Source organism: Ornithorhynchus anatinus, chromosome 1, assembly GCF_004115215.2.
Source record: "Ornithorhynchus anatinus isolate Pmale09 chromosome 1, mOrnAna1.pri.v4, whole genome shotgun sequence".
Taxonomy (NCBI): domain Eukaryota; kingdom Metazoa; phylum Chordata; class Mammalia; order Monotremata; family Ornithorhynchidae; genus Ornithorhynchus; species Ornithorhynchus anatinus.
Window position 1 is genome coordinate 139,261,911 of NC_041728.1, and position 16,038 is coordinate 139,277,948.

The 16,038-nt window shown below is 39.2% G+C and overlaps 1 protein-coding gene across 1 annotated transcript in view; it reads left to right on the forward strand.

Moving 5' to 3' along the window:
- NLGN1 (neuroligin 1) overlaps positions 1-16,038 on the forward strand; it is a 762,025-nt gene that overhangs the window by 19,587 nt on the left and 726,400 nt on the right. Inside the window, 1 exon segment of the mRNA XM_039913118.1 lies at positions 5,979-6,782. Within this exon segment, the coding sequence (XP_039769052.1) occupies positions 6,290-6,782 (493 nt within the window). The 5' untranslated portion in view covers positions 5,979-6,289.

The window sequence follows — 16,038 nt, forward strand, 5'->3', positions numbered from 1 at the left end:
CAGTTAGGGGATGGGAGGGGGAGGAGGAGCCTATAGAGGAAACCAAAGATGAATAGCCAGAGACATAAGAGGAGAACCTGGAGAGGACAGAGTCTGTGAAACCAAGGTTGGATAATGTTTTGAGGAAGAGGGGATGGTCGACAGTGTCAAAGACAGCTGAGAGGTTGAGGAGGATTAGGATAGAGTAGGAGCCATTGGATTTGGCAAGAAGGTCATAGGTGACCTTTGAGAGGGCAGTTTCAGTGGAGTGGAGGGGACAGAAGCCAGATTCTGGGGGAGGTCCAGGAGACAGTTGGGGTTCAGGAATTCAAGGCAGCGAGTGTAAATGACTCACTCAAGGAGTTTGGAAAGGAAGCTTAGAAGGGAAATAGGGCAATAACTGCAAGGGGAAATGGGGTCGAGAGAGGGTTTTTTTAGGATGGGGGAGATGTGGACATGTTTGAAGGCAGAGGGGAAGAAGCCATTAGAGAGTGAGCCATTGAAGATGGTAGTTAAGGAGGGGAGGAGGGAAGGGGCGATAGGTTTTATAAGGTGAGCGGGAATGGGGTCCAAAGCACAGGTGGAGGGTGTGGCACTTGAGAGGAGGGAGGATATCTCCTCTGAAGACACTTCTGGTAAGGATGGGAAAGTAGAGGAGAGGGAGGGGGGATGGAAGAGGGGAAGGGTGACTTTGGAGAGCTCAGATCTGAGGGTGTTAATTTTCTTAATGAAGTAGTTGGCCAGATCATTAGGGTGAGGGATGGAGGAGGGGGAGGAATGGGGGCCCTGAGGAGGGAGTTAAATGTCCACAACTGCTGGCTGAGGGGCGGATGGGCATGGGTGTCAGTAAGGGAAGAAAGCAACAATTAGGAAACATGTTATATATAACTTTTACCCAGCATGCTTGGGATTAGTTCATCTTTTGTCTCCCTATCAATGGTACATTTACTTTTGTTAGCATAGGGATTTTTGTCAGTAGATATAATTTTCAGTACTGAAAAGATATGTACCATATTCTGATTTATGACTCCTGAATAATAATTCTTGAACAAATAGAGCCAGAGATTTTATTTTATCCTCCATTCTTCAACATGAGAGGAATGATCAGGGTTGGAATATTTAGCGTGTGGAAAATTGGACAATTTCTGATTGCCTATTGGCTTGTCACCACTTTCCTGGAAATTGAAGAAATTAGTAGGGAATATCTGAAAAGTCTACTTATCCTAATGACATTAGGGGTGATATCAAAATTCTCCAGGAATCTTTCATCTGGGACTTAGCATCAAGGGATTTTAAATGACCAGCTTTGCAGTACTGCCCATTACTGGGCAGGGATTGTCTCTATTTGTTGCTGAATTGTCCTTTCCAAGCGCTTAGTACAGTGCTCGGCACACAGTAAGTGCTCAATAAATATGATTGAATGAATGAATACTACTTCAACTCTCTTTCAGTACTTTATATACAAATAATTGTGAATATCTTTAAAATAACTTGCCATCATACAAATAACATTCATGTTATCAAATTAAGATAAAAGTTGGGAAAATTGATTTGAACATTTAGGGTTGAATATCTAAATTACATTTGCATCTATTACAGCACTTCAAAACAACTGTAATACTTTGTAAATAATACCTAAAGTGCCCAAAGCACTTCTGAACTCATTTCTTTTAGTGCACTGAAGTTTAGAAAAAAAAATACTTGAGAGCTTTATCATAAGGTGTTAAGAAATAGAGTAATCATTCAAATCAAAGGATTTTCATATTTGACTTGGGAGCAATGAGACTTTGGTAGTACTATAACTGGGTCCCTGTGGTCTTTTGATCATCCACAATTTTCCCTTCCCCTACTACCAACCTTTAATGAACCACCCCTCCCAAAGCACTATTGAAAGTGAATGTTGGTGGGAGACACTGGTGATTTAGCTGATCATTCACTTTTCCACCGCTGAACTTGTCATCACTGCACCCTAGCAATCCTTGTCACTTAGCTGCATCTTTCCCAATTTAAGTCCCTAATGCTGGGCTCAGACCACTGTAGGCCCTCAATAAATCTTCCTGGTAAGCATGATTCTGATCATCATGTTGAATGACCAGGCTCTAAAGCAGTCAGCCAGTCAATCATATTTATTGAGCATTTACTCTGTGCAGAGCACTGTACTAATCACTTGAGAGAGTACAATACAACAGAGTTGGTAGATACATTCCCTGCTTCCCTACCCATAATGACTTACAGTCTAATAATAATAATAATGGTGGTATTTGTTAAGCGCTTACTATGTGCCGAGCACTGTTCTAAGCGCTGGGGTCGACACAGGGGAATGAGGTTGTCCCACGTGGGGGCTCACAGTCTTCATCCCCATTTTACAGATGAGGGAACTGAGGCACCGAGAAGTGAAGTGACTTGCCCAAAGTCACACAGCTGACAAGTGGCCGAGCCGGGATTCGAACCCGTGACCTCTGACTCCAAAGCCCGTGCTCTTTCCACTGAGCCAGAAGGGGAGAAGTGCATTACCATAAATGAATAAATTACAAATATAAATAAGTGCTGTGGGGCTGAAGATAGGGTGAATATTGATTGCATAAAGGGTACAGATCCAAGTAAATAGGTAATGGATCAGGGAGAGGAGGACAAGGAAAGAAGGGCTTAATGGGGGGAAGGAGGGAAGAATTCTTGGAGGAGAGGAGAGTGGTGGTCCGTAATATATGGGGAAGGGAGGGGGAGAGAAAGGGGAGCATTCCACATTGGAAAGAGGTTGGTGACAAGATAGATAAGACTGACAGTGAGCAAGCTGGTGCTAGAAGTGTGCAGTGTGCAGGCTGGGCTATAGTGGGAGAACAGTGAGGAAAGACAGGAAGGGACCAGCTGACTGAGTCCTTTAAAGCAGATGGTAAGAAGTTTCTGTTTGGTACAGAGGTGGATCGGCAAGCATTGGAATCACCCTGGCTACCCCTGTGGAACTTCCACCTTTGATTAGCAGTCTGAATGACAGAGTAAATAGGGAACTTATTTGCAAATCGTTTCTTCCCTTGATTTCTCCTAAGACAATCACAGAAATAACTACAGACCAGTGACTTCTAATAGTGGGAGAACTTCCTATTTATGAGTGGAATCTAAATTAAGAACAGGAGTGACATAGGAACAGTTGAGAGGATTTAAAAGGATATTTTAAAAATGTGAAAGAGCAAGAACTAAAATATCAGGACCTATTGTGGTACCGTAAGATTGAGCTATGAGGTAAATGACTGTTGAGAATTATCAGGCTATTTTTCATTTTCTTACCTAGGGTTTCTGAAATATGTCTGTTTGCCTGGGAAAACTGTAAGGTCAAAGGTGGAAGTAAGAACATTGCAGTTGTCCCTCAGTAATAGTACAGTAGTTTAAACCACATGTAAACATACTCTTCACTTAGGGAATTGGTTGGAATAGACAAATCTTGGATAAGTGCTGTGAGCCTAAAGTAGGTGAACTGTGGTTCTAAGCTTGTCCTTTGTATGCTAATGTAGTTTCACAGCACAGGTATTAGAATTATCACAGAGAGAAATTCTTGAAGAAGTATATCTTCTTATTGCTTTCTGAAGTGGATTGTTCAGAGCTAAAAGAACACTAAACACCAACCAAATCTCCTGCTGTCGTATATAGCTTTTATGATCTCCTTTTTAATAACACAGACTGCAGGGCAGTTAGACTGCTTAGACCAGCACTTCTATAGAAATGTTTCTATAATACAAGACAGGATAAGAGCATCTCAAATACAGACCAATAGTATTATTTCCAGTGTAAGCATTTTACAATGTGGTTTACACAAGGAAAGACAGATTTCCTGAATAAATACCATTTTTCAGTTAAGGTATGTTACCCTGGGAATTATACTGCACAGGATGTTACATTTTATTGTGTTGCGTTGCAACAGCTGAACTGTGTAGAGAACGTTGGTGTTCAATCAACATTAATGAGAAAGACATAATGATAGGGTTTGATGGTTCTTCAAAAATTCAACAAACTTACTATGCAGCAAGTATTTATACTGAAGTAGTATTTACCTTAAGTTCATGATTACAAATAATGTCCATTTTGACTCAAAATTTTATTTTTAAGAATATTTTCTGGTACAGAAGTGTTTGTTGGAATATGTTTCTTTGATTATTAAGAATTATAATTATATTTTTCTAAGTACATTTCCTTAACCAATTAATAATTTAAAAAGACTTTTTTAAATGAGCACAGTCAAACAACGGTATTTATTATGCTGAGCACTATACTAAGCACTTGAGAGAGTATGATACAATACCATTGGTAGACAAGCTCTCTGCCCTCAAGGAGCCTACAATTTAGTGAAAAGGCCTTCAATCTAGTGGTGGAGCCTACAATTTAATCTAAGAAAGAAAATAGAAGTTCTTAAATTTTAGCAGTAGGGATTTTCATCCCTGATTTTCTGTGATAGTATAGAGGAAAAACCTTCAAAGACCATTAAGAATCCTATCTTGCTAACTATAGCAATGGTATTAAATTTTTTCTAGAATGTTTACTTTTGAAATTATAATTTTTTTGCTTGTGATTGTTTCAGTTTTGAGCTTCCAGTGATATTTTTATAAGAACAAATGATTGTTTCTTTCAATATGTACCGTGTCATTATGATTTCATAACTTGATATATAATGATCCAGGGTACTTGACATTTTCTGTGGTTTTGAAACCAACCACAAATGAGTTTGCATAGCATATTGCTCTGTTAACAACTGAGGTGATTTGAGACTGACAGAAAAACAAACATAATAAAAACAAAAAACAGAAAACCTTTGAGAAGTGTGACCTAGTGGAAAGAGCAAGGACCTTGAAGTCAGAGGACCTAGCTTCCTTCATTATTTCATTAGTATTTATTGAGTGCTTACTATGTTCACAGCACTGTACTAAGTGCTTGGAATGTACAGTTCGACAACAGATAGAGACAATCCCTGCCCAATGACGTGCTCACAGTCTAAATGGGGGAGACAGACAGCAAAGCAAAGCAGAACAAAACAAAAACAAAATATCATCAAGATAAATAGAATCAAGGGGATGTACACCTCATTAAGAAAATAAATTGGGTAATAAATAATATGTACAAATAAGCACAGTGTTGAGGAGAGGGGAAGGGGGAGGAGCAGAGGGTAGGGGGTAGGGGAGTGGAAGGGGAGCAGAGGGAAAGGGGGGGCTCTGGCTGGGAAGGCCTCTTGTAGGAGGTGAGCTCTCGGTAGGGCTTTGAAGAGGCAAAGAGAGTTAGTTTGACGGAGGTGAGGAGGGAGGGCATTCCAGGACAGAGGTAGGATGTGGGCCAGGGGTCGACGGCAGGAGAGGCGTGAACGGGAGACAGTGAAGTGGTGAGCAGAAGAGTGGAGTGAACAGGGTGGGCAGTAGAAAGAGAGAAGGGATGTGAGGTAGGAGGGGGCAAGGGGATGGAGAGCTTTGAAGCCAAGAGTGAGGAGTTTTTGTTTCGTGCAAAGGTTGATAAGCAACTACTGGAGGGTTTTGAGGAGGAGGGTGACATGCCCAGAGAGTTTCTAATCCCACCTCTGCCACTTGTCTGTTGTGTGACTTGGAAAAGTCACTTTACTTCTCTATTCCTCAATTACCTTATCTGTAAAATGGGGATTTAGATTGTGAGAGTTCATGTGGACAGGGACCATGGCTACCCCAGCATTTAGTACAGTGCTTGGCACATAGTAAGCACTTAACAAATACCATAAAAAAAAGATATTGTTATTTGTGGCATCTTAAAAGTCTACTTTGATATGGTGCATCTTTTTAAAATTCTGGAAACTCAACAGGCAACTTGATAAATGTAAGTCATTAATCAGTATTTCACCTGTCATTTCATAGAATCATAAACTGCTTAGTGTAGAACTTCACTTACACTAGCTTCTATTAATGTACACCAGTATAGCAATTTTATAAAATATCTAGTCATCACTCTGTCCACATAGCTTTTTTATACTAATGATTTATTTTCATTTTCTCCAGGATATAGATCTGCAGATAACTGGATTTGATTTACCAGAAGGGAATCTGCAGTAAATGGCCACTCTCCTTAAACTGTTGCCATGGAAAACCAAATGGTCAGTAACAGGAAGCCTGATAAATACTGCTGAGTCAAGATGCCGCTTCAGTAAATGCGAAATCCATGAAGATACCTGCTGAGCGAAAGTCTTTTTGGGATTTCACAGCCTAGCTCACATTTAGGAAATCTGATCTGTTCTCTGCAGTGACCCAGGTTTTCTCGTGCGGATACAAATACAATTGCTTCACTGTAACTCTCCAACCGATGTGGAACCATGGCATGGCCAAGATCCATGTGGCTGAACTGCTACCGGAGAGCCGTTTCGGTTGGCTGGGCCCACACAGGATTGGAAGCCGCTTTTGCTCTCTGTGTGCTGGGATTCGTGTTCCAGGCTGCAGCTGTGTCCTCCCAAAAATTGGATGACGTTGACCCACTGGTGACTACCAACTTTGGCAAAATAAGAGGGATGAAGAAGGAACTCAATAATGAAATTTTGGGACCTGTTATTCAGTTCCTTGGTATCCCCTATGCAGCCCCTCCTCTGGGAGAGCATCGATTTCAGCCTCCTGAACCTCCGTCGCCCTGGTCCGACGTGAAAAATGCCACCCAGTTTGCTCCGGTGTGTCCTCAGAACGTCATAGATGGCAGGCTGCCTGAAGTCATGCTTCCCGTGTGGTTTACTAATAACTTGGATGTAGTTTCCTCCTATGTTCAAGATCAGAGTGAAGACTGCCTCTATTTAAATATATATGTCCCAACTGAGGATGGTGAGTTAATTGCAGGAAAAACAGGGAGATCGTCTTTATTTCTACTCTAAGTTCTAACCACTATTAATTCACGTGTACTGGTAGCACGCATGGCTTTTCTTGTTTGCATGCAGGTGTTTTCCATATGTGCATGCTGCTTTTTTTGTGTGTGCATCTGTTCTTATTTTTCCCTCAATTTTCTTTCCCACACAGCACGCGTATTTAGGTGGAAATTGGTTCCTAATTCACATTTCCCACCCACTGACTTCTGAGAAGATGCATCAACATTGATTCATTGCATGTGCAGGCCCAGCTATTGGGAATCCCTCGAACTCAAGTAAATGCAGGAGCCTATTTAAGTTAGATAGCAGAATTGCATGCTCCGACTGTCTGTGATGGAGCTCTATGTTATTTTCTAGTCTTCTATTCATTTTTCAGTAAAAAGAATATCCAAGGAATGTGCCAGAAAACCCGGCAAGAAAATTTGTAGAAAAGGAGGTATGTATAAAAGTGGAAACAGAAAATGGGGGAAAAAAAAAACAAAAAACCTTGCTGAAGAAGAACAAGAGACACATCTTAAGGATAATTTGCTGATGTTCTGAAGTGCAAGGTTAGGTGATCTCTTGTATTTAATGAAGTCTATCAAGGAAGAGAAAGATAGTTAAATGGAAGATGGTTCCAATCAGATGAGTAGATAACATTTGTAGAGTTCAGTTACTTTGATTGTATCTCTTTCTGTCTGGTGTCTGTTGTATTGACAGTAGTTGTTGTGTACTTCGATCTTCAGTTTAGAGGAGTATCATTCGTCTGAGTTGCTGGATTTTCTATTGCATGGAAACAACAGTATCGGTGTCTTTGGGCTTGTACAACACCCCAGAGTAGAATTATTCATAGGAAAATAAAACTAACACATCCACACTAATTTTGTAGTTTTAGGCAGTTGGCCCATACATTGTCATTTTAGTGACTTTTTTGTGTGGTAATTGTTAAGCACTTACGAGGTGCCAGGCACTGTACTAAATGCTGCAGTAGATTCAAGCTAATCAGAGTGGACACTCCATATCTCCGTGGGGCTCACAGTATGAATTCCCATTTTACAGATGAGGTAACTGAGACACAGAGAAGTAAAATGACTTACCCAAGGTCACAGAAAAGACCAGAGGTGGAGCCGGGATTAGAAAAGAAGTCTTACTGACTCCCAGGCCGGCCTCTGTCCACGAAGCTATGCTACTTGTCGCACTAACTTTCCTGAGGTAGTGCTAACTTTTCTGAGATATATACCTGTAACTTTTATTAATTTTAATGAGCGAGGAATTAGGAATAATTGCTTCTGTACCATCATCTATTGCTGTAGGTTTAGTGGAATGTTGAAACATTTGACATTGGAGTGCCGTAACTAATGTTAGCTGAAAAACCACATTTTTTTAAACATAGAAGGTTTAGTTTTTCTAGTCAATTTCTGGTGATAGTGGAGATTTCATCTTGAACATTTAGTAAAGCAGCAATCAGAACTATGGCAATATTTTTATATTTATGTTAAACAATTTAAAACATGGGAAATAACTTATGATTTAGAAGCTACAACGAAATCACCCCTTAAAAGCATCAACTCGTTAAGAGTGTGGAAATGTAGAAGTACACAGTGCCAGCTGCAAACTTACTGAGATTAAATCCGAGTATGAATATCCTGACTACACTTCTGGATCACGTGCTATCCCTAACAGGAAACCATGACTTGCTAGGACAGGAAATTGTTTATTTCATCTTATCAGAACCCTGGGCATCTTTCAGCTCCCAGCTCTGCCACTTCTCAGCTGTGTGACTGTGGGCAAGTCACTTCACTTCTCTGTGCCTCAGTTCCCTCATCTGTAAAATGAGGATGAAGACTGTGAGCCCCACGTGGGACAACCTGATTCCCCTGTCTACTCCAGCGCTTAGAACAGTGCTCTGCACATAGTAAGTGCTTAACAAATACCAACATTATTATTATTATTTCAGACTATGAGGAAACCATGCTTTTTTGTTTTTGTTGTTTTTTAATGATGCTTGTTAAGCACTTACTATGTGCCAAGCACTGTACTGAGCACTGGGGTAAATACAAGTTAATCAGGTTGGTCACAGTCCATATCTCACATGGGGTTCACAGTCTAAATTGGAAGAAACAACTTAATCCCCATTTTACAGATGAGGAAACCAAGGCACAGCAAAGTTTGGTGATTTGTCCAAGGTCACACACACAGAGCTAGGATTAGAACCCAGATTCTCGAACTCTGAGATCAGCGATCTTTCTACTAGGCCACCCGGCTGCTCTGGTGATGTTTGGTATCTAGGTTTTGCAAACCCCAGTTTTTTGTTTCTTGAGAATAATTTTCACCTAGCATTCTTAACCTGTCATTTTGACTTTAAGATTCTTTTGGCAGATGAAAATGTCTAACAACTGTTATATTTTCCCAAGCATTAGTAAAATGTTCTGTATATGATGCATGCTCAGTAAATATCATCGAATGATTGACTGGTGCCACATTTTGGTAACAAAAATGTGGAAAGCGGTTGCAGTAGGTTCAAATCTAATGTTGGGTTTTTGAACAACCTGACAAAAAAGTCTTATTTACTCCATATGATAATAACTGTAGCATTTTACATGTCTACAACTAATGAACAATGCTGCAGTGATTATTATTATGCTTTTCATCAAGCATGTGTAATTAGTTGAGTGACTTCCAATTCCTGTAACAAAGATGTTGATGCACAAAGTCATAAAGCTGCTTTTTAGAGAATGAATATAGAGTATAAGATTATATTTATACAATCAAGATAAATATCACGATAAAAGAACAAATTTGTGAAGGAGTGACCTTCCCTCCTTTGCCCCTTCCCAATAAGTCCACATTGTGATCCACAGAACATACTTTTTTCAATGATTCATATAGTCTGTGAAAATTTCACCTGTAGATTTGCTTATTCTCAATGATATTCCCTCGGGAAAGTATCTTCAGCACAGTTGTCCTAAGTCAAAACGAGTGACTTGGTAGCAGATATTATTAATGGTATAGATTGAGCGCTTACTATATGTAGGCCACTGTACAAAGTTCTTGGGGGAGTACAATAGAGCAGAGTTGACAGACAATGCTTTCTGCCCACTAAGAGCTTGCATCTAGAGATACAGGATAAAAGCACTTTTCTTAATTACCAAATACTCAAATATCATATCTGTTTTTAATTGATCCAAGTCTGACATAGTAGTAGGAAGCAGATACTGTGTGAGCATAAATAAAATTTCTGAGGCATTCTTTATTTGAAATGGTGACATGAGGACATATAGCCTGCATAAATAGACTTTTAGTTAGTAAGGAAACCTAAAGCTATAGGAAGGTCCATTCCTGGAATAAACTGATAGATTGTAGTTAGTCTAGATGATGCTTTCTAGGTGGTGTGTGATGTTTTCTAGTTACTTTCTTCTTTGTCAACAAATTATTAGCACTTTTGAGCATGCTAATGTGGCCCAAATCAATACTGGCTGCTATAGATATGTATATATGCAATCTTTCAAATGAAAGCTTTACAGTCTTTAGAGCATTCTAGATATGCCACTGAATATGTGATTTAAGAGAAAACTTGTTAAGGATGGTTAAAATGTGTTAATAAATATTGATTTATCAATACTCGCTAAATGCTGGCTCAGTATCCTCTTGCCTACTCACCTTAAAGGTGGTAATCAATTAATAAGTGTACGTAATTTTCTGCCTATTTTTTTCAAAGAACCACCAAGTATTTCCTACCGAATCCAGGGTTTATAATAATTTTCTACTAAACCCGGTAATGCAAAATCATTCCAAGAGAATTCTGGTCTTCTAATTTATGCTCCAATTGCAATTTTCACTCACATTTCCTATTGTTTTTGTGGTCATTTCAGTCTTAAGTTCATTACTTTTTGGATTCTTCATCTGATCTCTTTCGCTTAGCTAAATAAAAATTAGAAAGAATGCCAAACAGCTGATTGTTATTAACGTTCATGGAAATGGTAACTTAGCTATCCAATTCAACTAACCTTCATTTAGGGAAAGTGTCAACTAATTCTGTCATACTTAGTACAGTGTTCTGCACACAGTAAGCACTCAAGAAATGAATTAGTTTGACAGATAATACTTCATCTCTTTGTAAAGCTAAATCTCTACTGTTCATGATAAATGAATAGACTTGTAGGTTTCCTTCTTCTCATATCTCCCTCCTCTCCCTCCTTCTTTAATATGGTATATGTGCCAGGTACTGTACTAAACACTGGGATAGATGCTAGCTAACCAAGTTGGACACAGTTTATGTCCCAATTGAGGCTCACAGTCTTAATCCCCCTTTTATAGATGAGGTAACTGAGGCCCAGAGAAGTGAAGTGAGTTGTCCAAGGACACAGAACAGACAAGTGGCAGAGCTGGGATTAGAATACAGGTCCTTTTGACTCCCAGGCCTGTGCTCTATCTACTAGGCCATACGTCTTCTCTGACTATGTCTCTCTCTGTCTTTCTCTGTCTCTCCCTCCCTACTCTTCTCTCTCTCTTTCTCCCTCCTCCTCACACCTGCTCTCCCTCTCTCCCCGCCTCCTCTCCCTCTTCCCCCCCCCCCCATATCTCCCTCTCTCCAGAAGCTTCCCCATTCTAGGAGCAAGAGAGATCAATAACCAGTCTAAAGTGACCATATTTCTGGCAGGGCCTTCAAGTAAAGCACGCCAAGGGCAGGTAGAGAAAGGAGAAGAAGACAGCTATCATAATTCCCTTTCAAATGAGAGGTTGTTGTCAAAATCTGAAAGATATTTTGAGTAAGAATGATCTGCCTTTTTTTCACAAGGGTACATCTTTTCCCCTTAAATCACAATCGCATCCTGCTCCACCTTATTAAAAGACACTTTAAATGGTGCATTTTAGTTGGTTTCATATGCATGTCACTTTCTCTTCTAACATTTTGACATATTTTATTATAACACAATTAATCTTTAATTTGAATAGATATGGTTAATTAACTACACCTATATCATCTCCTAGTATTAAGTCTAGAACATCAGATATATTGACTTTGCAGGAACCTGTATTTTTCATTTTTAATTATTAGTGTTTTTTATTTTTCATTGCTTATATTATTTACTCTCCTCACATCAATCATTAATTTTCTTACATTGATACTTTGTGTAGGGTTTACAAATGTCTCTGCTGATGTCTCAAGCATCAAGTTAGCTGGACGTTTTAAGTATTAGATATTATTCTATTTTTCAATATTTTAATTTTTATTCATTTTATTTTTAATTTGGCCAGAATTATAGTGTTTACATGTTTTAATGTGGATATTGTATGGAGCACTATTGCCTAAAGGAAAGAGAAAGTCTGGGAGGCAGAGGACCCTCGTTCTAATCCTGGCTCTGCCATTTGCCTGTTGTGTGACCTTGGCCAAGTCAATTAACTTCTCTGTGACTCTGTTTCTTCATCTGTACAATGACATCAGATCCTACTCACTTCTTAAACCTAGAGTCTCACGTGGGACAGAGACTGTATCCAACCTGATTATCTTATATCTATCCCAACAGATTGGCCTAGAGAAGCAGCATGGCATAGTGGTTAGAGCATGGACCTGTGAGTCAGAAGGACCTGGGTTCTAATCCTGACCCTTCCACTTGTCTGCAGTATGACCTTGGGCAGGTCACTTAACTTTTCTGGGCCTCAGTTCCCTCACCTGTAAAATGGGGATTAAGACTGGGAGCTCTATTGTGGGACAGGGACTGTGTCTAACACAATTATCTTGTATCTACCCCAGCGCTTAGAACAGTGCCTGAAGCATAGTAAGCACTTGACAAATATCACCATTTTTGTTATTATTGTTTAGTATAGTGCCTGGCAGTCAGAACTTAAAAAGTACCATTAAAAAATAGCCCAGTGATTTAGAGCCTTATTAGGATTGAAAACCACTTGGCAAACTATAAACTGTTCTGGTAAGCTATTAGTGTTTCTTTCTCTTTTCCCCCATGTGGGACAGGGACTGTGTTCAACCTGATTAACGTTTACCTACCCCAGCACTTAGAACAGTGCTTTCTACATAGTGCTTAACAAGTACCATAATTATTTTAGGATAGTTGATTATTTAAACACTTGAGAGAATATAATGGAGTAAGTTGATGCATCCTGTCTTAAAGAAGTCCAAAACAATGATCTTTTAATGACGTATTTACTTCAGTGGAGGTAGAATCAGAGTAGCTGAGATCTAGCATGCAGACGGAAAATGGTCAGGGTAGGGAACTGTCAGCACCCAAGGAGTGGTGAAGTTGGTGGTCCTGCTCAAGTTTGATCAATCCAGTAGGGATATGTTCCCCAAACTGACAAAGGGGAAGAGGTGAAGAAGGTTCTTCATCCTTTGCCTTCCCGCTGTCCTGCTTTTGGGATCCCAACTGTGGCCACAGCTTCTTTCCCTCATTTTAGCCCATTAGTCCTTCCTTCAAAATTAAGGGTGTGGGGACAGTACCCCAGTTCATGATAATTCCATCCAACTCTACTGATAGTACTCCTGCCCTGCCTTCTGTCTAAATAGTTAAATCACTTTCCCATTGGCTTCAGTGGGCTAGCTCACTGCCAAACTTGGGATCACAACCAAATGTAAACCAAGTGAGTCATGGACCCGTCCTGGCATTGGCACTTACAGCTGGGATTCCTCCATCATGGCCACTTTGAGCTGCAAAATCTCTGTGCAGCACAGGACATTACCCTCCTCAGTGCTGATGCATGTTCTGAATATTTATGCTATTTATATGCCCTGCAGTTAGAGAAATGTCTCAGGTAACTAATTAAGATAATTTGCCACAGAAATTTGTAATATGTGGATTATTAACAAACCACAGTTTAGTTTTAACCTCTTTTTATGTAAAATCTTTTTCAAAACAGATATGAGTACTTGTAATAATGTTGGTATTTATGAAGCATTTAATATGTCAAGCACTGTGCTAAACGAAGGGCTAGATGCAAGCCAATCCAGTAAGATGCAGGCCCCATTCTACTGAGAACAGCTAGATGAATAGGTAGAGAGAACACACATTTTCTACCCATTTTACACATTAGAAATCTGAGACACAGAAAAATGAATTAGTCAAACTGACCCAACAGGCAAGTGGCAGAAATGGGACTGACTAGCAAAAAGATCTCCTGACTTCACTTTGAGTCATGTGTTCTATCTACTAGATCACATTTCATACGTAGACTAATTGACAGATTTCTTTTATACCTGTTGAAAAGCAGCTTGACCTAGTATAGAGAGCAAAGACCTGGCAGTCCAAAGACCTGAGTTTTAATTTCTGGCTCCACCACCAGCCTGCTGTGTGACCTTGGGTAAGTCATTTAACTTCTCTATGTCTCATTTCCCTCAACTACAAAAGGAGGATTCAATATTTGTTCTCCCTCCTACTTCAACTGTGAGCCCATGTGAGACCTGCTAATTTTGTAATTACCCCAGTGCTTAGTACAGTGCTTGGCACTTAGTAAGCACTGAACAAATACTATCTTTATTAATCTTATCTTGTTATTGTTATTATTGTATCTCTGATCCCTTTCTGATAGAGTTGCCATTGAACAATGAAATGGCCATAAAAATCAGGCTATGAAAATGTAGAGGAAAAGCTTGAGTTTCAGAAGTTCCCCAAATTACATAATTAGGCCTTGAATAATTTAGTGTGAACTTTCCTTATGTAACTTTCTGAATTCCTTTGAAATTCTACAGAAATGCCTTTGTCACAAACCTTTTCCTTTAGTCTCTTCCATTAACTATATTTTTTTATCAATCAAGCAACACAGATTAGTAGAAAGAGCAAGTGCTTGGGAGTCAGAGGACGTGAGATCTAGTTCCAGGTCTGCCATTTGTTTGCAGTGTGATCTCAGGCAAACTTCTCTTTGCTTCAGTTACCTCATCCATAAAATGGGGATTAAGACCGTGAGCCCTACGTGGGATGACCTGGCTACCTTGTTTCTACCCCAGTGCTTAGAACAGTGCTTGGCACATAGTGAGCACTTAACAAATACCATTATTATTATTGTTATTATTGAGTGCTTACTGTATGCAGAGCACCATACTAGTCATTTGGGAAAGAATAATGTAACAGAATTGTTATCACATTCCCTGCCCACAGCAAGCTTGCCATGTAGAGAAAGAGACAGGCATTAAAATACATAAATTATGGATATCTACATGAGTTCTACTGGTCTGGGAAGTGGTGAATGAATGCAAGGGTGACATTATCTTATAATTATATTATATTCCAAAATTAATCATATCCATTTCAAAATTATATTATGCTATAATATAATTTTGAAAATAATTTACTTCTTTTTCTTTTCTCCCATATTTCCTTTGCTTACAAAGGAGTCATAACTGAGTGGAATAGACTGCTAAATAATAATATTTATTAAGTTAATGATAATATTTATAATATGTTTTAATGGTTTACTATGGGGCTAACTTAGTGCTAAGCACCAAATAATTACTCGGATACAATCTCTCTCCTACATAGTTTAAAAGGTATCATGTGTTTTGAAAAGCCAAGAAGGAACTTTTACTTTCCACATATTTTATTCCTCATATAGCAGTTATTAGATTTTTATTTTTCCTATAAGTGTTCAAATTTTAGCACCTTCTCACAAAAGAATATTTTAGGATTCCAGGTCATATATGCATCTTCTTCCTTTCTGCCCATTTGGCTTTTTCAGGTTCATTTTATTCAAAAGACTTTAAACTTGTCCCTGACTATTTATTTCCAGCAAATGTTGGGGTTAACATGGCCTAGATTTTCTTTTTCTTTTTCTTTTCTGCCTGAATCAGGGTTGACAGGATTACTTTCCTGATAGAGGGTCCCATTCAGTCCTAAAGGAATCATCTGGCCTAGTAGACTTGGCCATGATAGTGAAAGATAATCACCAACTCATTGGGTTCAGAGGTGGCCAAGCACCTCATTTACTTTAGAAGAATATTGGGATGCTGGGTGTCATATATTAGAAAACATTTGAACTGAACAATATGTTTATAGTTTATTCAAGTATCATTTGGTCCCTTGGACAATTATCTCTAAAGATGTGTGGTAGATGTTGATCTGGGAGACACCTTAGCATCCCCATATGGAAACTGGGGATTACCTAGGTTTAACTGGACAGACCTTGTCAATCGGCAGGTACCATAGCCACTTTGGCACCTAAGTATTGGATGCAAACACTGAATTACCTTGTCACACACAGTGGTAAGTATATAGAATTTGATACTTTAG